This window comes from Sorex fumeus, unplaced genomic scaffold (genome assembly GCF_029834395.1).
Source record: "Sorex fumeus unplaced genomic scaffold, SorFum_2.1 ptg000038l, whole genome shotgun sequence".
Classification (NCBI taxonomy): domain Eukaryota; kingdom Metazoa; phylum Chordata; class Mammalia; order Eulipotyphla; family Soricidae; genus Sorex; species Sorex fumeus.
Genome location: NW_026606095.1, coordinates 11,067,591 through 11,092,658, shown reverse-complemented (window position 1 = coordinate 11,092,658; position 25,068 = coordinate 11,067,591). Strand labels below are relative to the sequence as shown.

Below are 25,068 nucleotides of genomic sequence, written 5' to 3'. Positions count from 1 at the left end.
AAGTAATCAAAAGAACTTGCCAAAACAAAGGATGGCTGGCATTTCAGAGAAGGAGTAACTGTAGCCAAAGAAATCATTCTAAAAGCACAAACTCCAGACACAGCAGAGTGAGGACGTTATCTTACAGGACCCAAACCTTTGTCCCAATAACAGGCATAAACTTGTCTATCAGACCTGCCTTGGAGAAATCCAAAATTCCTAGGAAGACATTGGAAAGGGGATCATCAGAGTGTGAAATGAGAGCATGTCCTCAGTTGAAGAAAAAGAAAGGAACAGGGTTTTATGACGTGATCTGGAGTTCATAAACCTTAGAGTGGATAAGAAACAGCTGGAGAATTTTGTTCCAAATTAATTCCCAGCCCCCAGAGATGACAGTTTTCCAGTTGCTGCTGGAGCTCAGGATTCTGCATTTTCATCCAGGTGAGTCTAATAGCTTTAAGGATCTATACTACTGAAAAATCCTCAAACCTGTGAAAGCTCCAGGAATAGTACAATGAACTCCCTACACAGGCAAGGGGCCACAAACTTTTCAGTGCGAGACAACAGCTGAGTGCCTTGAGTTTACTCTCTAGGAATGAATCTTCCTTGCCATTGCAGTATGCAAGCCAGAGTTAGTGTGTAAGCGTCAAGGTGTGGCTGCGATCAGCAGGCTTGATTTAAGGACACTGACATTTAAATCACACTATGAATCTGTCTTTTGACTTGCCCCAACCTGTTATACTTAAAGGCATGCAAATCATCATTATCTCAGAATGAGTACAGAGACAGATATGGGCATGGGTTTGCCCTTGGACAGTTTGCCAAGCCCTGAGGAACGTTGGCCACAAAACCCAATCTTTCAAAGGATCACTCTTCATGTCCAGACTAGTCCCATAGTCAAGCTTAAGAAAATTTTAACTTCTCAGCCTCGGATTTTGCTGTCAGAACACAGGTGTTATGAAAATCAGTTAAACGCAAGTCAAAATATGAAAGGAAAAGACTCACAACATCATTATCACTGGACATATAGATTCTGGCAAATCCATGTACATCTGCTATGACTGGCCACCTGGTCTACAAATGTGTGGACAAGAGAACCAACAAGACATTCAAGAAGGAGGCCACCGAGGTGAAACAGAGCTCCTTAAAGTCTGCCTGGAAGGTGTACTTTGGGTAAGCTGGAAGCTTAATGGGAATGTTGTATCACCACTGCTATCTCCCTGTGTAAGTTTGAAACCAGCAAGTACCACGTGACCATCATTGATGCCCAAGGGCACAGTGACTTTATCAAAAACATGATTACAGGCACCTCTCAGGCTGACTGGGCCATTCTGATTTTTGCTGCTGGTGTGGCTGAACTTGAGGCTGATGTTTCCAAGAATCAGCAGACCTGCAGGCAAGCCCTTCCAGCTTACACACTGGCTGTAAAAAAGCTAATTGTTGGTGTCAACAAAACGGATTCCACTGGGCCACCCCATAGCCAGAAGAGCTAGAAGGAACTTATGGGCACTAGTGGTGGGATGGGTACTCGATCACTGTATAATTGAAATCCAAGCACAAAAATCTGTAAATCTACAACTGTACCTCATGGTGTTTCACTAATAAAAATTGAAAAAAAAAGTTAGCACCTGTATTAAGAAAATTGGCTGCGACCTTGATATAGTTGTATTTGTGCCGATTTCTAGTTGGAACAGCGATAGTATGCCAGAGCCAATGGCTAACACGCCATGGATCATGGATGGAAAGTGACCAATCAAGATGGGAGTGGCACACGGCATGAACCTTGGGACTGCAACCTGTCCCTCTCTCTCCCTCTCCCCCCACCCCCAGGATGTTAACAAGATTGAAGGTATTGGTGCTATCCCTGTGGGTTCAGCTGAGACTGGTTTTCTCAAACCTAGCATGATGGTCAGATTTGCTTGTCCATGTTATAATTGAACTTGAGTCTGCTGAAATGTATCATGAAGCTCTTCCTGGTGACATTGTGGGCTTCAGTGTCAAGAATGTGTCTGTTAAAGATGTTCATCATGGCAATGTGCTGGCAACAGCAAAAATGGCCTCCCCACTAATAAAAATTTAAGGAAAAAAAAACAAAACAACAAACAAAAAACATAAAGTAACAAAATAGGAGACTAACACCCAAGAATAGCCAAGATAAGTACCAGGAGGATTACTCCATGGCTTTGAAGACAGTGCACACGCTAGGGGAAAAGGCAGTTCAGATAGAGAAGACAGCACCAAATAAAGGGTGTTGTGAGGATCCTCCCAGGATGGGAGAAGCATGCTGAAAGTAGACTATAGACCAAACATGATTGCCACTCAATGCCTCTCTTGCAAACCACAGGATCCAAAAGGAGAGAGAGAGAGAGAGCAAGGGGGAATGCCCTGCCACAGAGGCAGGGTGGGATGGGAGGGCTGGGGGGTGGGAGGGATGCTGGGACCCGTGGTGGTGGAGGATGGGCACTGGTGGAGGAATGGGTATTCGATCATTGTATAACTGAAATCCAAGCACAAAAATTTGTAAGTCTACAACTGTACCTCATGGTTTTTCACTAATAAAAATTTAAGGAAAACAAACAAACAAGCGAACAAATGGCCTCCCCAGTGAAAGCAGCTGGCTTCACAGTTCAGGTGATTAATATGAATCATCCAGGTCACATCAGTGCTGGGTACACCCCCGTGCTGCAGGCTCACTAGCCTATATTACCTGCAAGTTTGCTGAGCTGAAGACTGATCATCATTCTGAGAAAATGCTGGAAGATGGCCCCGAAGTTCTTGAAATCTGGTGATGCTGCCATTGGTGACATAGTGTCTGGCAAGCCCATGTGTGTTGAGAGTGTACATGACTACTCTCATCTGGGTCGTTTTGCTGTGAGTGACATAAGGCAGAACGATGCTGTGGATGTCATCAAAGCAGTGGACAAGAAATGCAGGTGGGACTGGCAAGGGTTCCAAGTCTGCGCAGAAGACTCAGAAATGGAACCCAATACGTGTAGAAGAATGTTCCAGAACTGTTTGTCTCAATTGGCCTTTTAAGTTTAATAGTAAAAGACTGACTAATGATAACAATACATTGTAAAACCTTTGGAAGGAAAGAAAAATGTTTTGTGAACCGTTTGTTTTGTATGTGTTGGGGGGAGGTGTGGTTTTTAGTTATTAATTTTTAAGTCAGAGCTTATTAATAGAAACAACATGACCAAAATCTGTCACAGAATTTTGAGATCCATTACAACAAAGTTAATGAAAAGAGAAGAAGAAAATTTTAAATGACTATGAAGTTATTTTTCTGGTCTAACATTTTTATGCTTTCTACGGCTGATAATTTTGGATGTCAGGTAAGGAGTAGCTCCTCATTCAGAAAATAAGCATTATTCTTCAGTTTTACAATGTAAAAATAAGAGGCATGTGTCTTTCTCTACAGCACTGGGAGCTAAAGAAGCATCCCCTTTTCAAGTTCTTTTTCATATTAAGGAAAATACTGGTAGGGCTAGGGAGATGGTCACAGTCACAGTCACGGTCCTCCCATTGTTCATCGATTTGCTCGAGCGGCCCCAGTAATGTCTCCATCGTGAGACTTGTTGTTACTGTGTTTGGCATATCGACTCGAGTTCGTGGGAGATGGTATAGTAGGTAAAGAACTTGCCTTGTATTTGTGTACCTGACCCCAAAATTTGATCCTTTACATCCCATATGGTCCCCGGAACAGCACCAGAAGTGATCCCCAAGTGCAGAACAAGGACTAAGTCCTGAACTGAGCATCGCCAAGTGTGTCCCCCAAAACAAAACAAAGCAAAACTAAACAAACCAACAGTAGCATTCAACTTTCCAAATGATTCCAATGGTCTAGCAGATATAAAGAGTATTTTGTTATGTGTCACTGAGGATTAGGGATGACGTTCTTTGATACTTTTCCTCCATCCTTTTCTTCAAAATAAGTTCCTGCCCAAGAGTGTCTGCTTATTGATAGCAGACCAGATTATTACCAAGACTGACAGTAATGATTTAAATCTGTTAGTCGATTACTTCCAAACATGATGGCCTAATTTATCTCAGAATCTCCAGTTACTAAACATGGCTTGAAAACTGTCTAAAAGTCCAACAAGTATTCTGGAGGGGAAATTTCAAATCTCCCATCATGAACTCAACAAATATTAGCACAATGTAATCTAAGCACTCACTTGCTCACACCAACCGAAAAACACTTGCATATGTTCAAGAGTTACTCCTGACTCACTGGCAAGTTATTTATTCCTGGCAAGCTTGAGGGATAATATCGGATGCTAGAGGTTGAACCCAGGTCAGCTTTGTACAAGGGAAATGCCCGACTAGCTGTACTATTGTTCTGGTCCATCTTTTTTAATTTTGGGGAGGTCACACCCAGCAATGCTCAGGGGTTACTTTTGGCTCTGCATTCAGCAATTACTCCTGGTGGTACATGAGGAACTATACGGGATGCCAGGAATTGAACTCTGATCGACTGTGTGCAAGGCAAAAGCCCTTCCAACTATACTATCACTCCAGCCCCTATTTTATTTTTTATTGAATCACCACAGCGTATACAGTTAAAAAGTTGTTCATGATTGAGTTTCCGGGAGTATCTCGCCCGCACGGCAGAGCCTGGCAAGCTACCCATGACGTACTGATATGCCAAACACATTAACAACAAAAGTCTCCAATGGAGATGTTACTGGGCCCCCTCGAGCAAATTGATGAACAACGGGAGGACCGTGACTGTGACCATGATTGAGTTTCAGTCATACTATATTCCAACACCCGTCTAGCCCATCTCTTAAGAAATAAGAGCCTTGTTATCTGAAGTATTTGGATCTCTATTCAATATTTTATTGCACATCCCTCCTCAGAACAAAATAATCCATTTAACAGCATGTGTTCTCTTCTGAGAAAGCTAGGAGACACAGGAGCCATCGACCCCTCCGTCCCCACTCCCACACCGAAACCTCAGCTTAGGGACTGCTTTGGTGTCTAGAAGTCTGTAAGTCTGGGCATCTGCCTTTCATCATCTCATCGCAGTCTCTCCTGGCCTCTGGCTCAGGTGGAAAGGCAGGATTCTCACAACAAAGCCTTACAACTCCATTCTGTCGACATATGTGAAACCCTGTGTTTTTCTTCAGCTGGTTGGTTTGTGGACAGCCACTACTCTGGAGCTCAACCAATTGCCTCACACCTGTTAGAAAACGCTCGGAAACTTGTAAATCACTTTTAAATATATTTTCTCAGTGGAAATAAAACAGATTGAGTAGCTCCCAATTTTCTAACATGTATGTCTCAGATTATCACACTCAGCTCCTGGGAGAGAACAAGGCAGAGTCTCCTACCCTATGCCTGACTGTCTCCACCAGGGCCCAACAGCTGAAGACCACGGGGGCCCAGCCAAGGCCATGCTGGGACCACTCTCCACACACTTGGATGAGCCTCACGCATAAAAGAACTGACAGAGGAACCCAGGTGTGTGGGACCCGAGGCTGAGATCTCCAAGCCTGCACAGTTTGGGACTGGACCTGCCAGTAACTAGACAGTTACACCCACCAACTGCCGTGTAACTCCAACAACGGCCAGGATCCAGAGATTATCACACTCAGCTCGCGGCCGCGCGACATCTTATCATCTCATTCCTAATTTGGTCAAACTGGCAGGCTACCAAATGTAACCTGCCCACACGGCAGAGTCTGGCAAACTCCCCGTGGTATACCCAATATGCCAAATACCAGTAACAATGATGGGTCTCATTCTCCTAACCCTGAAAGAGCCTTGAATATGGCACTTTTTAAAAAAAATCTCAGGGCTAGGACGAAGAAGACGTTACTGGCACCTGCTCGAGGCAATCGACGAACAACAGGGTGGTCGTGATCGTGATCGTGATGTCTCAGCTCAGATAACCAACAGACCATTTGAGATTAATGAATGAAAAACTCTCATGTAAAAGTTCAAAGAAAAGGAGATAATAGTGAACTGCTTTGCTTATCCCTGGGAGCTTCCATATATATATAATTAATATATATATATGTGAGTCCTCTGTTACTTATGAATATATATGCATATGTATGGATATATCACTGTCACTGTATCACTGTCATCCCGTTCTTCATCGATTTGTTCAAGCAGGCACCAGTAACATCTCCATTTGTCCCTGTCGCATGCTAGTGTAGCCCGATGGTGTACTGGGGGCTCTTTCAGGGTTAGAGGAATGAAGACAGTCATTGTTACTGTTTTTGGTATATCGAATATACCATGAGTAGCTTGCCAGGCTCTGCCATGCAGGCGGAATACTCTCAGTAGCTTGCCGGGCTCTTCAAGAGAGATGGAGGTTTTTGGGGCAGCCTCTAATTGCCTTTACAGGTGTTCCCAGTCAGATTTGTTGTCTCCTGTCTGAACCCCATCAAATATGGTGTGATAGTTATGGAAAATGAGTAGGGAGTGTCTTATGATGTGTCCAGGAATATGCTTACTCATATGTGAGGCTCAGCCTGAGTGTGTGGAAAGCAGCCTGGAGCATGGTGGTGGTTGGGTTGTGGAGGCTGGTTGCTGGGGCTGGGTCCCTTGGGGGTAGGGAGGGATCTCACCTGCCCCCCTCTGCGGTGCCCTGAGTGAAAACAGCCTGGCATATAAGCCACTCCCCGCTGGCTGGCGCCAGATAATCTCCTCATAGGCCACCGTCCAGAACTCACAGCTGCTTCTCCCGGAAAGGAGCATAAAATGAGGCCCCCATAACCATATGGATATATATGAATTATATATACGCCATTTTGTTTTAATCACAAAAAGGCATATGCTGAAGCTCAAGACTATGTCTGTTGTATTAGCGCAGAAGTTCTTAAAACTGGCTGCAGGTTACAAATATCCAGGGTGCTTTAAAATTATTCCAACACTCAGGCTTCTCTCCATAGTGATTAAATCTGAATGTAGGGCTTAAGGTGTGGGGCTCAGTCCCCTACAGCTTTTAAAAACTTCCCACGAGATTTTAATGTGCAGCCAGTCTGCACTGCAGTAGCTAAGTCTTGCAAAATCTACTTTGCAAGGAACTTCCTTCTCTTATTTCTGCCAGTAGTTTTACAGCTGAAATCTGGAACTTAAAACAAAAATCGATAAGATCAAACACACATACCAAAATTACATGCACACATTTTTATTTATTTAACTTAGGTCCTGACCATTAGTCTATATATCCCAAAAACCGAGTGCCTTGGAAAACTTACATCTCTTCTTCAAATCTTTTAAAAAAAAAAAACAAGACTCTACAAAAACACACACAAAAGGTATTTCCTCATACAAAACACGCATACAAATTTGAATCACCTTCAGGAACCATAATCCAATAATATATTTAATAAGTAAAATTTCATTCATATATATATATATATACATATATATATATATATATATATATATATATATCTCCACCCTAAACTTCAATTAAGACCCGTGCCCTTAGTAAGAGCACTTACAGTTAGAAAGGTTTATCTAGCACTTTGAGGTAGCATATTCTGTAAAGTAACAGAAGTCACAGAGCTGTTCTGTGGACAGAAGAGAGTGAATTGTGTAACTGCTGCCAAGTCAGCCGGAACACACTTCCTACAATCTCCCCTGGCAATCCTGTCACTGCACTTAAGGCCTGTGAAGCAGCTGAGGAAGACAGAAAGGCCTTCTGAGGCTTCTTTTCCCCTTGTGAGGTGACATCTGGGTTTTCAGGCAGGCATAAGCCAACCTCCTACTACTGCGAGCAGCCTACACTAGCGGGAGAGGCCCGCTGGGAAGGGAAATAGGGCAGCATGGCACCTTTAAAGAAAATTGGTTCAAAACCTTCAGTAAGAGTGGCCAATTCCTCTAAATCTGGAAGGAGGCTCGTTTCTGGACCATTCTCTCCATAGTTCTCACCTTTTAAAGAGCCTTCCTGCTTTCCTCACCCCATAAGCACAACACTTGGTGCGGGGAGGTGGGGGGTGGTATCCTTAAGCTTTCAGCAATTTTCTTGGCAGGATGATGAGCAGGAAAACGTCATAATCCCACACGGAGAAACACCAACCAAATTGGCGGGTGTAGGAGTAACCCCAAGACAGACTTCCTTTGTGCAAACTGAAATGGCCCAAGTTTACAGTTGAAGAAAAAAAAAACGCCCACTTCTTAAAAAAAAAAAAAAAAGAAAGAAAAGAAAAAAAAATAAATAGTCAACTCAACTCTCGACCTTAAAGACAAATATCCAGGCAAAAAACGGCCAAGGATTGAAGCTGCGGAAAATGGTCTGAACAACCTCAGGCCTTGGGGTCGGTCAAAATTTTGCCCAATAGCCGCAGACTTACAGGATGTCTAGTCCCTGGAGTCCTCTGTTCCAATATACTTCCTGTTTGAATGATGAGCCCTCAGAAGGAAATCAATAAACAAATGAATCAAAATAGCACACGTCAGGGGCCAGAGATAGAGCACAGCCAATAAACAGCTGGCCCAGGTTCAATCCCTGGCATCCCATTGAGTCCCTCAAGCCCTGCAGAGCCAGGAGTAAACCCTGAGCATGTGTGGCCAAAAAAAAAAAACCAAAAAACCAAAAACATGTCCAGGCTAGACTAAGGGCATGTAGCTAGGCCTCAATCGTCCTTTGAAAAGGCAGCCCCAAGTCAGTGTCCGACCCAAAGCCCAAGAGAGAGCTGAGCATTTGACTTCAAGTACTCAAGGTGCTACAAGAGCTGCCCTTAGTCATGCTTCCCAACAGGGAGCCTTAGGGGCCCTGGGATATTCCAAGGGAGCCACAGGTGAAAATCTCATGAATGGGAGAAAGGGGGTAGTGTCTTCAAGCACAAGAGTAGGAAACCAATGGGTAGGTGGGGCCCCAGGAAGGAAACAAGGTTTGGACAGGAGCCATGGCGAGAAAGTTGAGAAACGCTCTTTAGATTCAGGCTGATTCAGACTCTCACTCCGCCAGCCGGTTCTGCACGAAGAGACACGCTGCATGTGGTCCCTACACAACCCGGGGGTGGAAGGGAGGAAGACCAGACAGACCAGCCTAACCGAAGCAAAGAAATTCTTTAACATTTTGTACAATGAGAAGGTGCATGAGCTGGCGTTCAAGCAATCCCTTGAAACTCTTTTCTCCTCCTTTCTGTACGAGACAGGAAAATGGTTCCCTTAGGTTAACAGTGTCATTTTTTTTTTAAATGCCATAAATTAAATAAGTTAGTTCACATTTTTCCCCCCAGCACTTAAGTTACAGCTAGTCCCTAATGTGCCTTTGTAGTTTGCTTTAACAGCTCCAGGTCTCTTCTTGGGACATTGCTGGTTCGGGGACAACCGTATTCATCCAGCTGCAATGGTATGAACTGGTCGAGCAGCCCAAGGCCCTGGCCGGCAGGACTGGTAAGTAGCTTAATCCACGATGGTTTAAAACTTCCACTGAATCCCAGAAATATGGTGCTCCCTGAGAAAAGAAGGAAAACGGTAGCTAGCTTTGGCTTTCAAGCAGGATAACGTGGGAGGTGAGAGAAACAAGGACAAGACAAAAACAAACATAAACAACACCTTTCCCTGCGTCAGTGCATGAGCTCTGCTCAGGCACCTCTTGCCCCAAATAACAAACCACATCCCAACACACTTCCTCTACCGCTGCCTCCTTACTTAGAAATGATCTTAATGACAGCCGCTCCAACAAACAGGCTCGGCCCCATGATCTGAGAGCTACATCCCACTGTCAAAACGCACCGCGCGTGGGGCCGGGTCTTGGAAGAATTTCAGAAAAGAACAAACCTTTGTTATAGAGATGAGCTGGTCTAGCTAATCCCAGAGGTACTAAAGAATCTGAAATATTCCAATGCTTTATTTCTCCTCTTGTGCTCAACAAAATGATTGACCTGTGAAAGTCAGAAAAAATCAGCAAATTTCAATAATTCAGCATGCATTATCTTCTTGAAGTGAATTACAGTACAGGTTAGGTTAAAAAAAAAAAAGCGGAACTCCAAATTAAACAAACCAGCAAACATGCTTTCTCATCCCTATTATTGTAAGTTTCCATTTCTCTGCCCTACCTAGAACTTTCTTTGCTGTCACCTGGGGTATTTAAACTAGGGAAAGCAACAATTCATTTATAATAACCTAGTCAATAGCTTGAGGCACAGGACTTTAATAAACGATTCTAACAGGAGAAGCTGGCTTTGTTTCCTTGGGATGATTTACTCATGCTCCATAATCTAGTAAAGAAATGAATGGATAAACACCAATTTTAAAAAGAAATAAAATAACAAAAAATCTGTTGGGAGGATCCTCCCAGGGTGGGACAAGCATGCTGAAAGTAGACTATAGACCAAACATGATTGACACTCAATGTCTCTTTTGCAAACCACAGCACCCAAAACAAGAGAGAGAACAGAGGGGAATGCCCTGCCACAGAGGCAGGGTGGGATGGGGGGGATGGAGGGTGGGAGGGATGCTGGGACCCCTGGTGGGGGAGGATGGGCACTGGTGGAGGGATGGGTACTTGATCATTGTATAACTGAAACCCAAGCACAAAAATCTGTAAGTCTATAACTGTACCTCATGGTGTTTCACTAATAAAAAAATAAATTTAAAAAAAACAGTAAAAAAAAAATTTGTCTCTATGGTTTGGTCTAAATTGCTCTTATCATGCAGCACATGACTTCAGACAGCTTTATGAAATCTGCCTTCTCCTGATCTCTCTCTTTATGTCTGCCAGTGTTAAACTGACTTAATTACAATGGCTTCATGGTTTATTTTGATATCTGATTAAAAGATGTCCCTGATACTTGATCATTGTATAACTGAAACCCAAACACGAAAGTTTGTAAGTCTACAACTGTACCTCATGGTGTCTCGATAATAATAAATAAATAAATAAATAAATAAATAAAAATTTAAAAAAAAAAAGATGTCCCTGATACTACTATAATTTGTATGAAAGGTATTTTGTTACTTTCCCACATTTATTCTTCCACACAAACTTCAGTCTCACCTGTCAAGTGCAACAGAGAGTGACCTAGTGGGACACTAACAGAAACACATTAAATTTATGTTTTAGTTTAGGAAGGGTGACATCTTTACAATATTAATATTTCCATCCAGAAATAGGAAGAGTTGCTTCTAGTTTTCAACTCTTTTTGTCTATCTTTTTTATTTATTTTCTTAATGTGAGTTTTGGCATTTCTTTTTTTTTTTATGTAGGAGTACTGCTATTTATTCAGCTACTGATCAGCTGATTCAATTGTGCATGAACTCCACCTTACTTTTTTTTTTCATTTTTTATAATTTTATTGGCATTTCTCTTTAAGATTCCTGAGTTTTATGCTGCCGAGGCTTTACAGTCATCATAAAACAGCTGGGACTCAATTCAGAGTCAAAACCAGAGGACTGGGGCCAGAGATATGGTACGGCAGGTAGGAGGCTTGCCTTGCACATGGCTGACCCGTGTGGATCCCTCTCCTAAAGTCCTCTCCTCAGGACCACCTCCTAAGGTCAATCTCCTGCTTCCCACCAGAAGTGATCCCTGAGCACTGATCAAGAAGTAAGTCCAAGTCCTGCTGGGTGTGAGCCTCAAACACAAACAAGCAAACAACCCCCAAGAGGTCTAACCATAGCAACTTGGAGGGTATAGATTTCTCCAAAAGACCAGGAGACCTTTAGTTCCAGAGATCAATTATAGCATTCCTCCCCCATACTCCCATTTACCCCCCAATGTATGAGGTATCTCTAGAAGCCGCTCCCAGCCATCCATAACATCTTCATAATTTTTTAAGATACAACATACATGTGGAAAAATGCTCCTAAAAGTAAAATACACTCGACTTTTGCTACAGAAAGATACCTAAATAAACAGCACCCAGATCAAAAGAAAGTACAGGAATAGCGTCTCAATGTCTTCCTGACAGCCCCTTTGCAGAAACAATCTAGTGACTTTTCACGACTGGTTTTAACTCTTAAGTCCTTGTGATATCCAGCAGGACTGCCGGGTTACCCTAAAGATTTGTGGGAAGTGTTATGTCTGAGGTTGTTTTCAAGCGGGGTTCAGTGTGCATGTGTTTTCAAATCTTTAAATCAACAGCAATGAAAACTGACACCTTGGAAAGGAATGCCTTACGGGTGTAAGAAACCAGGAGAGGTCATCTTTACACATGAAATAATGGCATTAAAATAATTGGTCTTACTTAGATTTGGTCCTGTGATACGTAAAGACATCGGGATCAGAGCAGCTCAAGATGATTAAAAAACCAGACAGTCCTTTCTTTGCACTCAGGGAAGCACTATTCCTCTTAGTTGCTACATGAAGGCCGGTTTATACAGCAACATCTGCAACATGGCCATGAGGGCGGGATGGAGCCTGATCGCATCTCTGCAGGCAGGGTCAGATGAACCCAGAAAGGATTAGCCTACCTGCCTCTTCTTCAGGGACCAACCAATAACTCTTGAAAGAGTGATCAGTGCTTCAAAGATCAACTTATTCTCTTGCTGTCATTCATAAGTGGCCCTGGTGACGATGCACTTGCTCCAGTCACAGTGCAATGATAGTCAGTGGTTAATCAGCAGGACAGAAAGTTGTAGAGATAAAACTGTCCATCAAATGACTCAAATGTATATTTTGTCCCCTTCAAGGTGAGACGACGAGTATAAATTAGTATCGTATCAGAGACTGAGCTTTTTAGAAAATCACTCGCAAACTCTTCTAGTACCCAAACTCTTGCTACTGCTCTGTGGTAGCTCTTCTCCGTAAGCAGCTGAAAGACCGCAAGAGCATCAAACTGAGATGAGTCAGGAAGGAATGACTCCCGGAGTGCAAGGGCAAGCACACACACCAAGTTCTATGTGAGCCAGGTGCCATTTGTAAGATGGGGCTTCCACATCACCTACCTCGGAGGGATGCCGGTTTTGAGATACTCTTCCAGCTGACTGACATCAGCCAGAGAGAAAACCTTCTTTTCCGTCAGCCGGAAGGGAACACTGCAGGCATCCACAACGAGGAGGAAGACACCAGCAGTTCGGAAGGGGAAGTCAGTGCCATTCAGCTGAGAACACACAAAAACATTGGCATCGACTGTCACTTCTACTTGTCCTTCTAGCTCCTTCCTTCCGTCTTCTAGAATTATGGATTATATGTCCAGGATTGAGACTGTGCATTCTACTTACAACTCTACCTGAAACTATGCCCATGTTCTCACAGACATGGCCTTGACTCATCTTCTTTGACTTGAGATGGTGCCTTGGAAAAAGGCTTGGAGGCCCAGTCCAGCCAAGGCTCACTCAGGGAACTCAGGTGTGTTGAAGTTTCCTTTCTCACACGAGTGGCCTCTCACGGGGGGACAAAGCTAACAGTCACCCAGTGAGGAACTATTCTGGGGCCATTCAGAAACCACCTTTATTGTTATATTAACTCAAAAAAAAAAGCACATATGGATGTTTCCAAAGAACATTAATTTAACACACAAGGAGTTATTTTGGGTTAGAATATGTAAAATTACAAACTAGGCTAAAATCCTCAAATGCACTTAACACCCACCTACACTTACTGGGGAAAATATTTCAATTTGATTTCTAATCACTACTGATTTCCCAGGAGCCAAAAGGCTCTTTAGGCTATGTTTAAATTGCTATAAAACAAGAAAAGTTCCATTTAATATTTGGGGAAACTAGAGGTGATCCTAGTTTTCAAAAAATAAGAATACCATACCAGGGACTGGAGAGAGAGCATAGAAGGCCCATGCATGTGTCTAGTCCAGGTTCAATTCCTCAGCATCACACATGGTCCCCTGAGCCCCAACAACAGTGATCTCTGAGCAAAGATCCAGGGACCTGTGTGAGGTCTGAGTAATATAAGATGTGGCCCAAAACACACAAAAAAGAAAAAAAAAATCTGAATAATAAAAATAGAGACAAACTTAAGAAAAGATACCCTTTGATACCTAAATCTTTGATATCCTCAATCTGTTCTTTGCAAAAATGAGTCTCCAAATCTTTTTGAATGGAAACACAAAACCCTTGTATAGTCAATGCCTTATCCTAGCAAGTCTAGTTGGGAAATTCATAGCACTGTCCTCTGTTGTTCAATCATTGATTTGCTCAAGCAGGCACCAGTAACGTCTCCAATGTGAGACTTGTTGTTATTGTTTTTGGCATATCAAATATGTCACAGGTAGCTTGCCAAACTTTGCTGTGTGGGCAGGATAGTCTTGGTAGCTTGCTGCTCTCTGAAAGGGGCGGAGGATACAAACCCGGGTTGACCTCGTGCAAGGCAAACGCCCTTCCAGCTGTGTTATCGCTCCAGCCCAGGAAATTAATGTAATTTAAAATTCATATTAAACATAAATATGACAAATAGGGTGTCTTACAACTTTCCTAGAGTGCTAGGTATTCAGCATTGAGTGATGGAATCAAACAACAGTTATAAATTGTGGGGCGTCATCTGCCTGAGATTTTGAGGCATGAAACAGTTTCTTTAATTACGTAGCAAGTAACCAAACAGCTGCTTCCTTTCTGCAGTGACTTTCACCAACTACCATACCAGCAGTCTGGGATCTGCTTCTCTCAGGTCACTGTGTTAAGATGCTGAGTTAACACACTTCATGCCATAAAACTATTTTATAAACAGCAAGTGAAGGAATGCCCACAAAGGACAACAGGCATAAGTATGTACTTGAGAAATATCTGAGCTACTTTTAAGTAGGGATATTCATTGTATTTGAATTTTTTTTTTTAATGATAGTTGTCCAAAGTAAGAATGAGATTACTTTGGACAACCTAGCAGGCTACCGAATGTGACCTGCCCACACGGCAGAGTCTGGCAAACTCCCCGTGGCGTACCCAATATGCCAAATACCAGTAACAATGATGGGTCTCATTCTCCTAACCCTGAAAGAGCCTTGAATATGAAAATTTTCATATTCAAATCAAATTTTCACTTTTTAAAATCTCAGGGCTAGGGAGAAGGAGACATTACTGGGGCCTGCTCGAGGCAATCGACAAACAACAGGATGATCATGATCTTGATCGTTAATGATAGTAAGATTTGACTCACTCAGAGAGCACATACTTCACAAAAAAGCCCTGGGTTGGAGCTGCAGCACTACAAAAGAAAATGGTGAAGACTGGGGCTGAAGCGACAGCATTAACAGGCAGGACATTTGCCTTCCACAAGGCCGACCAGGGTTCAATCCCTGTTACCCCATATGGTCCCATAAGCAACGCAGGAATAATTTCTGAGTGCAGAGCCAGGAGTAACCCCTGAGCATTGCCGGGTGTGACCCCTCAAAAAAGCCAATAAATAAATGAAGTTGAAAATGAAAAAGAAAATAGTGAAGGGGCTAGAGAGATATAGGGTGTTTTCCTTGCGTAAGGCGAAGGTAGGCTTTGATTTCCAGCACCCCATATGGTCCCTGGGTTCACCAGGAGTAATTCCTGTGCAGAGCCAGGAGTAATATGTAAGTAAGCTCTGAGCACCACCAGGTGTACCCCACACCCCCCACTACCCAATAAAAATAAAATAGTACAAATTATACCCTCTTACCAAAATTTAAATAATACAGTTGATTATAGGGAGAGGGTTGTACAGAAAATTCATATCAAGTCATCTTACTCAAATGGCACTTTATGCCTTTTAATTCTCATATCACCCTCAGATTCCTCCTCCCTGTTTTTTTAAAAAAAAGGAATACTCTGAACTGCAAGTTGTTGGGAAGTCTCATGTAGACTCTGGAGATGATCATGGCAATGACTCCACAATCTGCATGCAGTTTCTAATCATTGACTGCACACCTGAAAGATGGTTAAGAGGATGGAGTTCGCATTCCATGTATTTTACCACAGTAAGAAGACAGCGGGAAAGACTTCATTACATCTAAATATGTTTTGGTGATTATGCAATTATGGCAACTTTAAAAAAATTATTTAAATTTTTTTTATTATTATTACTATTTTGCTTTTTGGGTCACACCTGGCAATGCTCAGGGGCTACTCTTGGCTCTGTACTCAAGAATTACTCCTGGTGGTGCTCAGGGGACTACATCAGATGCTGGGAATCGAACCCAGGTCAGCTGCATTGACCCTTTCTCTCTCTCTTCTCTCTCTCTCCTCTTGGGATTTGCAATACAGAAACTAAGAGGTTCTCATGTTTGTTCCTTTACCTATTTTCAGCACACAGTTCTTATCCAGAGTGATCAATTTCCAACTATCTTTGACATAGTGGTCTCTTATGGCCACTTAGAACAAAAAATCTGGTGAGCCTTGGGCCAGATCCAAGACAGACATTAATAGGATGACCAGGTACCCTGCTATTGAAAGAATCTTAGGATGGCATGCAAGTCAGCCCAGTTTTAGAGAGGACACTGAGTCAATCTTGCATTCACTGGCCATTCTGACTGTTAGCTAACTCCAGAACGCGTTGACATGGAGGATCTGCTTGATACTTCCACTAAACCACTTAGGAAAGACAAGTAGCAATCTGCATCTTCACATTCCTCATTTGGGTAAGAAAAAGGGGAGCTGGGGGCCAGAGAGATAGCAGAGGGGATAAAGCACCTGCCTTGTACATGGCTGACCCTGGTTTGACCCTCCCACATATGGTCCCCTGAATCCCACCAAGAATGATCCCTGAACACAGAGCCAGGAGTAAGGCCAGAGCACCCCGGGGTATGGCCCCAAAACCAAAAAAGAAAGATGAGGGGAATTGGAAATCTCAAAAAAAAAAAAAGGTTAAGGAGATTTAAAACTCTCATTTCCCATATTGTCAATAACTAGGAATTTCCTTAAATTTCCAAACTAAGGTTTATCACAATTTTCTATATATTAATTGCCTTTATTCCTCTGCCCCTCTCGGAGAGCCTGGCAAGCTACCGAGATTATCTCGCCCACATGGCAAAGCCTGGCAAGCTCCCCATGACATACTCGATATGCCAAAAACAGTAACAAGTCTCACAATTTGTTGTGATACGTTACTGGTGCCCGCTTGAGCAAACTGATGAACAACAGGAAGACAGTGCTCCAGTGCTCCTTTTTAAATAAATGTGGCATTTCTCTTAAATTGCCTTCACATTTACTTAGAAACAATGAAGACGTTTATTTCTTTTCTAGACAGTGGCACTTAGCTGCTAAGTGTGGTGTGATGACACACATTTGAAGAGGTGAAACTTTATCTACCCTGAAACAGTCTTGTAACTCAAATGTTACACTTCAGTAAAAAGTAAATTGGAAAAAAAAAACCAATAATCATTAATCAATAACACTATGGGCAAATGGAAAGTAACATGAATACATTTTAACATCTGCCTACAAATAATCAGTCGATGCAATCAAGAGAAAAATTTAATGAAAGTAATCTGTCAAAAAAAAAAAGAAAGAAAACCCACACAGAAAAAATGTTTCAGGAGACATTTCTATCAAGAGATACCCCTAAGGTACTGCTTGTATTGATATTTGGACATTACTGCCATCAATAATCAAAATTTGAACACAAACAAGTTTCTCTTGCCAGAGGTAAACGCATCTCCCCAAAGTACAATGAAAGCCCCATCCCTGCCAGATGGTACTTACAGAGATAACAGATGGGTCCCCACGCTGAATCTCTGCTTTGTTAGGGGACTGGAACTGCACGGGGAGGTAGGTTTTATGAGGATCACTTGTAAACACCATCTAGACAGGGAAGAAGTTCCATGTTTCATTCAACTGCCTCCGCTTTCAAAACAAATCTCTCTCAGAATAAACTTTATTATAGCCATGTCAATGTTTTCCCCCCAATCTTATTCAGGAAGAACAAAAACAGCATGAACTTGTTTAGTATCTCATGAACTTGGAACTGTATCTTTTGACACAGTATTCATGTAAGAAATGAATTTTTCTACATTTTTGGAATCCCGGTTTCAAATAACTATTAAATGTTGATAAAAATCAGTCCCACAAAGACCAAACATGCTTTATATGTAAGTCTTAGTCAACAATGTTTGCAAAACCAGTCACAGACATTTGTGAAAGGTCCTTTTCAGACCTGCTGTGCTGAGTTGGAACTCAGTCACTCCAGGACTACAGCATGTGGATGATAAGGACTACCTGTTTTAACTCAAAGAGTTCAAGTACTTTACACACTCAGACCACTTATCAAAGGGGATACATTCTGAGAACTGTGTCCTTAGGGAACTTTGTTGTGGTGGGAGTGTAAGCATGCAGTGATTACACAAACGCAGATGGCACAGTGTTCTACACACTCAGACTATTCCTGTACAACCTACTGGTATCACTGTGACATCCTCAGTCCATTGTTGACAGAATGTCTTTAAGCAACATGTAACTGTAGTCGGTGAGACTCCATTTCCACTGATTCTGTGCTAACACTCGCCTTCCCACCCTGCTTCCCATCCTTTCAAGCCTCTTTCTTGCTGCAGTCTGTCCCCCGCCCCAAGAATTTCCTTCCCATCCTCCCCTCTACTTTTTCACTTTTACTCCCAGTCTCCAAGGCTCACCTCCTCTCTAGAGGCCATCCTCATTCACAAGCATTCTTCACTCCTATACAATTCGGCCTGGATATTTGAGTCTCAGCTTTGGGACAGAAATTACTGTAAAATTTCCTACTTATTCCAATATGCTTGGTTTGTTTTGGATATTCTCCTCAAATTTGTAAGTAACAGTGATATTCCCAGATACCTCAAACACTTTGTAACTGCACAAAGTCAGAAATCAAGCCCTATATTTTAAAATGCATCCCAGACTGAGGAGATAATGCAAAGGGTTGGAGGGTGTGCTTTGTACGTAAGGGGCCTGAGCTCATTCCCTGGTACTGCAGAGACCCCCCTGAGCACCATGGAGTATGGTCCCCACAGAAAAAAATTCTGACTAATGGTTCAAGCACAAAGAATAAAGAATGCTAAACACTAATGCATGAAATCATTTAGTAAGATAGGTCTGGAGCGATAGCACAGCGGTAGGGCGTTTGCCTTGCACGCAGCCAACATGGCCCACCCGAGTTCGATTCCTCCGCCCCTCTCGGAGAGCCTGGCAAGCTACCGAGAGTATCTTGCCCGCACGGCAGAGCCTGGCAAGCTCCCCGTGACGTATTCGATATGCCAGACACAGTAACAACAAGTCTCACGAAGGAGACGTTACTGGGCCCGCTCAAGCAAATTGATGAACAGGAGGAGAGAGAGAGAGAGAGAGAGAGAGAGAGAGAGAGAGAGAGAGAGAGAGAGGATAGGTCTAGAATGTTTTCAATGATCAAGTTGTTTCTTAAATTTAAGACTCATTAAAACTGCTAGAAATGATATAAAATTTTTGCAGTAAATGAAGGACCTTCCTAACAAATTTGGCTGATAACTAGGTTGGAAAATTTGTGTTCCCGCAGAGATTATCTTAAAATGTCACTATAACAATCAAGAGGGAAGGGGATGTGAGGGGAGGGGACAGAAGGGAAGCCAGGGAAGTGGAGGGAAGAGAAGGAAAACGTTTTTCTTTTTTACCTGCTGGGTCCCACAGCCCTGGCAGTGTCCCTGGAGCATAGACGGCATTGGCTTGGGTGCTGATGGCTTCTTGTAATACTGCGGATATGCTCTGGCCATGCAGTTACTGATTTCTTTTGAGTCCGTTACCGCCTGGATCCTGACTCTTTCACATCCCTGAGACGAACAGTAACTGTGGCCTTCCCTGTGGCTTTTGGCTTTGAGATATAAGAACAACAACCTGTACGGATCAGAAAACAATTCACTGGGCATTAGATGGACTCTCCAAGGCGTACCAAAATTCCTCAAACTGACTCATGGCAAAAGGGGACATTCCTCCAACATAGTGATCTCTCTTAAAGAAAAATCACAAAACGAATAAAGTTGTTTCTGTTTCCTTTCCATGCTAAGATTCTAGGTCAAACATAGTATCACTTATGAAAGTATTTTGATGACCGGATTCAGTCATTCTAAAAAAATATAAAACATAGTTTCTGGTTTGAATTAGTTCAGCACGCATTTGGAAAGGTTGGACTCCGGCTTGCTTCAAAAATTCTTTGCAAAACTTTATACTTGTGGTAAGTTTAGGATTCAGTAAATTAGTGTGGTTTACTCCTTTTTGTTGTTGTTGTTTATAAATCATTTTGGTTTCAGGCACAAAACTGGAAGAATAAAAACAGCAACTGACTTGTTTGGCTAAGCCCAAGATACGGTCTGAAATCAATTCCTGTGATATTTATAAGGAGCAGATGGGCCGAGGGTTCCTTCTGTCTGTACTTTGGCCAAAATCAAGCAAAATGAACAGTCCCACCCAATCTGAATTATTGTCCTACTGCCAAGATGAATGGAAAAGTAACGTCAGGCAGCAATCCAGCGTCTTTCAGCAAACGTCGTTCTTCTAAACCAAAAGAAGTCAAGATTCTAAAGGACTTGATCAAAAAATTATTGATTGCTGGAGACGAAAAATCCATATCATAATATGAGGTCAATCAATATTGCAAAGGTAGCAATCAAGGCTCCAGCATCTAGTAATCCGATCATACGTATATAAGGAAGGACAAGGCCAAGGCCACGACGTTTGAAATACAGTCACATCAAAATCATCAAAATGAATTCTAACCTCAGGGGAGCTGGGGGATCTAAAAATATCCAAATTTAAAAAGAAAACCATTTTTTCCTGCTATCTTTTTCCATCTACTCATTTGTGATCAGCAGTCTGTGCTTAAAATCTGGGGGTTTCCTCCGTTCCAGTTATTTCTGTGGAAAATGAACTGAGAATGGGGAAATTTGGTCATCTGAATAAAAACCCAGGCATACTATTTAAGCCTGATGAGAAATTGAGAACAAAAGACAATGATAAGAAACAGTTTAAGGAGATCACACTGGCTCCTAACAAGGCCCTGGAGAACAAATTATTCCCATCATATTGAAAGGCTAATACGGCACTTGCTAAACCAGAACCTCATTCCTCTGATCAATCTTGACGCCCTTCTCCCCAGCCTGAACCTCTGCTCTGGCCCCAAACATGCCATGCTATGGATTCCCATGCTCCATGCATTTATCCACACTGGGACAGCTCACCCACTGCTTCTGCTCTATCTTTCAGGAGATCACCCCAGAACTACCCTCTTGGCCTGATTACCACAGATTAAACTTCCAGATTTTCTCCCGAGGCACATTAAATATCCCACTACAAAGCATCGAAGCCTTTGGCTCTCAGATTACCTGCTTCCAATGCCCACATTCTTCAGGGGTGGATTGTGAATACACTGAAAAGTAAACGTGTCTTACTTACATCGGCATCTTTAGAGAATTTAGATATTGGAAGGCAGTAGGAATATCATTTAAGGAAGGGAGGGGAAAGGAGCATGCTGTTTGCTAGAAGAGTACAGGAGATCAAGCCTACCATAACCCAAAGGCTGAGAGACTGTAACTGGATAAAAGTAGACAAAGCCAACAGGACCCCAGGTGAACAGGATTAGAATAAAAAAGTGGAAAGATGCAGCCTAGAGAAAGTTGAAAGCAAACATGCCAAGGTTATACAGTGTATATAAAAAAAAACCAAGCAAAATACTCAACTTGAGGTCAACTTGAGAGACAGTCTTCAAGAACAAGACAAAAGACACTTTCACTGAATTAGGACCGTCATCAGATGTAAACAATCATTTGCAGAGTTATGGGGGAGGGGGTGGGGAAATCAGTTTCATTTTCAATTCGGCCCACCGGTTCTCATTGACAAGGAAACTGTCTCCCTCGAAATCGCCTTAATAGGTACATGGCAAACATCTCCACTCGATTCCGACTGCCAACTCTAATTACATGTCATCCAAGCTCTCCTCTAAGCCTCTAATAGTGATGATCGGAGAATTACCCACATCAGCTGCTTCTCTCAACAGCCGTCACATCACAGCCTATTCTTAGCATGCTGAAGAACTAGTAATTTCACCATTAAAGAAAAATAGCAATAATTCTCATTCACTGGTAGCACCAAATTACCCTGTGGCGGAGTCAAAATAGAATTTCCTCTCCGTCTGCTTCCTCTGCAGCTCTTCCAGGGAGCTCACGGGCTCGTACTCCTCCATCCTGGATAAGGAGCCGTTTTGCCGCTGCAGAAAGCCAAAAGTGACCTGGAAACTTGTGTTGGATGGGTAGCAGAGGCCAACTCGAATCCAATCATTCCTGTCAGAAAAGAAGAAAAAAAAATTCATTCTGTTTGAGTTCACATCTTCTGAGGATCACAGCATGCAGAACTTGTACCCGACGTTTTCTTCTCTTTCCGTTTTGCTGTGTACTGAGTCACTACAACGGGAGTCCCAGACCTGGACACACTGACAGATCATCCACCTTCACAAGCAGCCTACAGTTCTCTAGTCAATGCATTTACGACAGCCTGATTCACAAAAATCCCTTGGTTCCAACAGGATTTCAGGGAATGTGAACAGAAGTCAAATAAAGTGCACTTGGGCTACAATTACGATGATATTTGTGTACTAAGGTAGAAGAAACGGTAGTATCTTCACAGCAAACTGGCAAATGTCTCTCCAAAGAATATTGGGGGAGGTGGGGCGGCCTCCCAAGTGATTCCAGCCGGCAGTTCAACATGAGGGCTTTGATGAGGCCCTGCCCAGGCCCTGATGAGCAGGGGATCTTCCAGCCACCCCTGCCAATCTTGGGGGGACCTAGAGGGCCACACCCAGGATACTCAGGGGCTGGTACCTGCATGGCCAGCAGGTCAGGCATGCGTCTTGGCTCTTGGATGGCTGCTCCAGCACCTCCCTAAGATATTTTGAGAGCTAAGAACATCGTTCAGTGGAAGGGCTCCTGCCTGCAGGTATGAGGCCCTGGGTTTAAACCTCTGCACTATTTCAAAATAAAAAACAAGACTTGATGCCAGGGAGTGTTCAACAGACTGGAGTGCATGCTTTGCATGGGGGAGGCCCAAGATCAATCACCAGCACCACACGATCTTCCAGGCACTGAGCCAGGCACTGAGCCCCTCAAAGAGGTGTGACCTTCCCCCACACCCCACCAAATTAAAATTTTAAAAAAAATTAAATTATTTCAGCCCACGCCACACAGCTACCACCATGTTAATTCACCCCCTGACCCTGCTCTACCAATTCCCAACTAAGTCTTCCAGGAGATGCACGCCAAGCATCTATAATTTATGGAATCACTGGTTCCATGGCTGAAAACTCCCAGGCGCCCTTGGGGGCAGGTGAGCCAAATACTGGCCCCGCCAAAGCCAGCAGCCACACCCACACCCCACACTGCAAGCACCCCAGGGGCTCAACTCCATTGTTACCCAAATATTCTCTGCAGAGACACCAGTCTGTGAATAACTTCAGGGACCTGGTGCCCAGGCTGAGAATCCTGGTGTTCTGAGGCGTGGGGGTGGGCAGTCTCCCCTCAATGTCCCATACTTCTGGAAGCCCCCACAGCCACAGCCACATGCCGTAGCCACTGCCAGGTTGACCCATTAGCCCAGACCACAGATCCTGAAGTCTCTGGACCATGCAGTCACATACACGAGATTGGGATACCTCCTTACTGCTCAATAAAATCCAGCAGGAACACACAAAATTAGATGGGACAGTGACACAGAGGTCGACTAAGCTCAACAAACAAAAACAGTGACACAGAAGGTTCAACTAGCAACAAAGAGCTTAAAAAATTCATAGACAGAGATTTAACAATCAGACGTAACGATTTTCACATAGATTTTTTTAATACTGATTTTAATATCGGAGCTTTGTTATCTAATCAATTTTAATTCTACAATTGTATCAACAGTTGTGGCTTTTTTCTACATTAAAATGGATTTAAATTTTTTAAAAATTATTTCACGTTCATAAATATGTTTTTATGATTGAGACAAATTACTACTAGGAAAATTGCTAAATACCAAGCTATATGCATTTTTTTTTCAAGATTTCACGTGTAATATCAAATTGCCAAAATGTTTTACTCTTACTGTGTGTCCTTAAAAATAAATTAAAACTTCTAGAAGAACATTAAAAACTGTTTCTCCAGAACTGCTTAGGGAATATTTTATTCAACAAGCACATTATATAGATGACAACAGTGGCGATCAGAAATGAAAGGTATTTAGGAATGGGTACAGTGGAAGAAAGTGGAATATGTGCATGGTGAATCAGACTTTCAGTGGTGAACTTAATGCAATATACAATATACATATTGGTTTTCTGTGATGCATGCCTAAAGCATATAGTATTATAAGACATCGTTACCCAGTAAAAAGAAATAAAATATATATTTAAAACCAAAAGTAACATTTCTCCTAGGAGCAGAGTGATAGTACATCTGGTAGGGTGTTTGCCTTGCACAGCTGGCCCAGGTTAAATTCTCGGCACCCTTTTAATTCCCCTGAGCCCACCAGGAGTGATCCCTGAGCACAGAGTCAAGAGTACATCCTGAGCACTGCCAAGTGTGGCCTAAACCTACTACCCACACCCCCTGCCCCCGTATTCTAGGCTGCTTAACAAGCTGAGCATATGATGGCATACAGGAGGTCTGGCTTCAATCCCCTGTACCACATGGTGACCTGCATACCACCAGCCAAGAAAGTATCCATGTCTTACCAAGTAACTCCACAAAGAACTAGAAATGAACACAGAAAGTTTTGAGAAAGATGGACTAGGAAGGGTCATTTATAAAAGCAGTAAAAGGGGGAAAAGACGAAAAACCACCATAATGTTCATAGAGGAAGTGATTAGTTACGTAAATCTGGGATATCTCCATTCTCAGCCACACTGGAGGGGCACCAGACAGACAGTACCAGGGGGAAGGCTCTTTCCTTGCGTGTAGCCAACCACAGTTCATGCCCCCTCTCCCCCCACCACCACATATGGTCCCCTGATACCACCAGAAGTGATCTCTGCAGGCAGGAAACTCTGGAGGTCGGAGTGAGAGTGAAAACGACAAATATTTATGACACTTCATTTTCATTAGAATAGATACTGTTTTTAACCTTATTCCTACTTTTCTGTTATTTTCCATAACGAGTAAACACAGCTTTTATGACTGCTAAAGTGTAATTTTCAGAAGTAGCTCTATGACAAAATCTATGACCGCTATAATTAAACTAAATTTGGAAACAAAAATTATCCATCTCTTTTTTTCCTCTACCCAAGATGTAATTTCTTAC

General features: G+C 42.7%; 1 protein-coding gene and 1 pseudogene across 2 annotated transcripts in view; one reads left to right on the top strand and one right to left on the bottom strand.

The window, feature by feature from the left end:
* The first annotated feature begins 969 nt into the window (after positions 1-969).
* LOC130028023 (elongation factor 1-alpha 1-like) lies at positions 970-3,058 on the top strand (annotated as a pseudogene).
* Positions 3,059-8,553: 5,495 nt separating this feature from the next.
* The window catches only part of CEMIP2 (cell migration inducing hyaluronidase 2), a 90,272-nt gene continuing 73,757 nt past the window's right edge, over positions 8,554-25,068 (bottom strand). The window contains exons 19-24 of one of the 2 annotated variants that reach the window (XM_056118758.1): positions 21,897-22,079; positions 19,422-19,641; positions 17,509-17,607; positions 12,838-12,992; positions 9,730-9,833; positions 8,554-9,403 (exon numbers count right to left, since the gene is read on the bottom strand). In XM_056118758.1, coding sequence (XP_055974733.1) covers positions 9,207-9,403; positions 9,730-9,833; positions 12,838-12,992; positions 17,509-17,607; positions 19,422-19,641; positions 21,897-22,079 — 958 coding nt within the window. In that variant the 3' untranslated portion in view covers positions 8,554-9,206. Of the gene's footprint in view, positions 9,404-9,729; positions 9,834-12,837; positions 12,993-17,508; positions 17,608-19,421; positions 19,642-21,317; positions 21,407-21,896; positions 22,080-25,068 lie in introns of those variants that run through there. The other variant, XM_056118759.1, reaches the window with a different exon arrangement.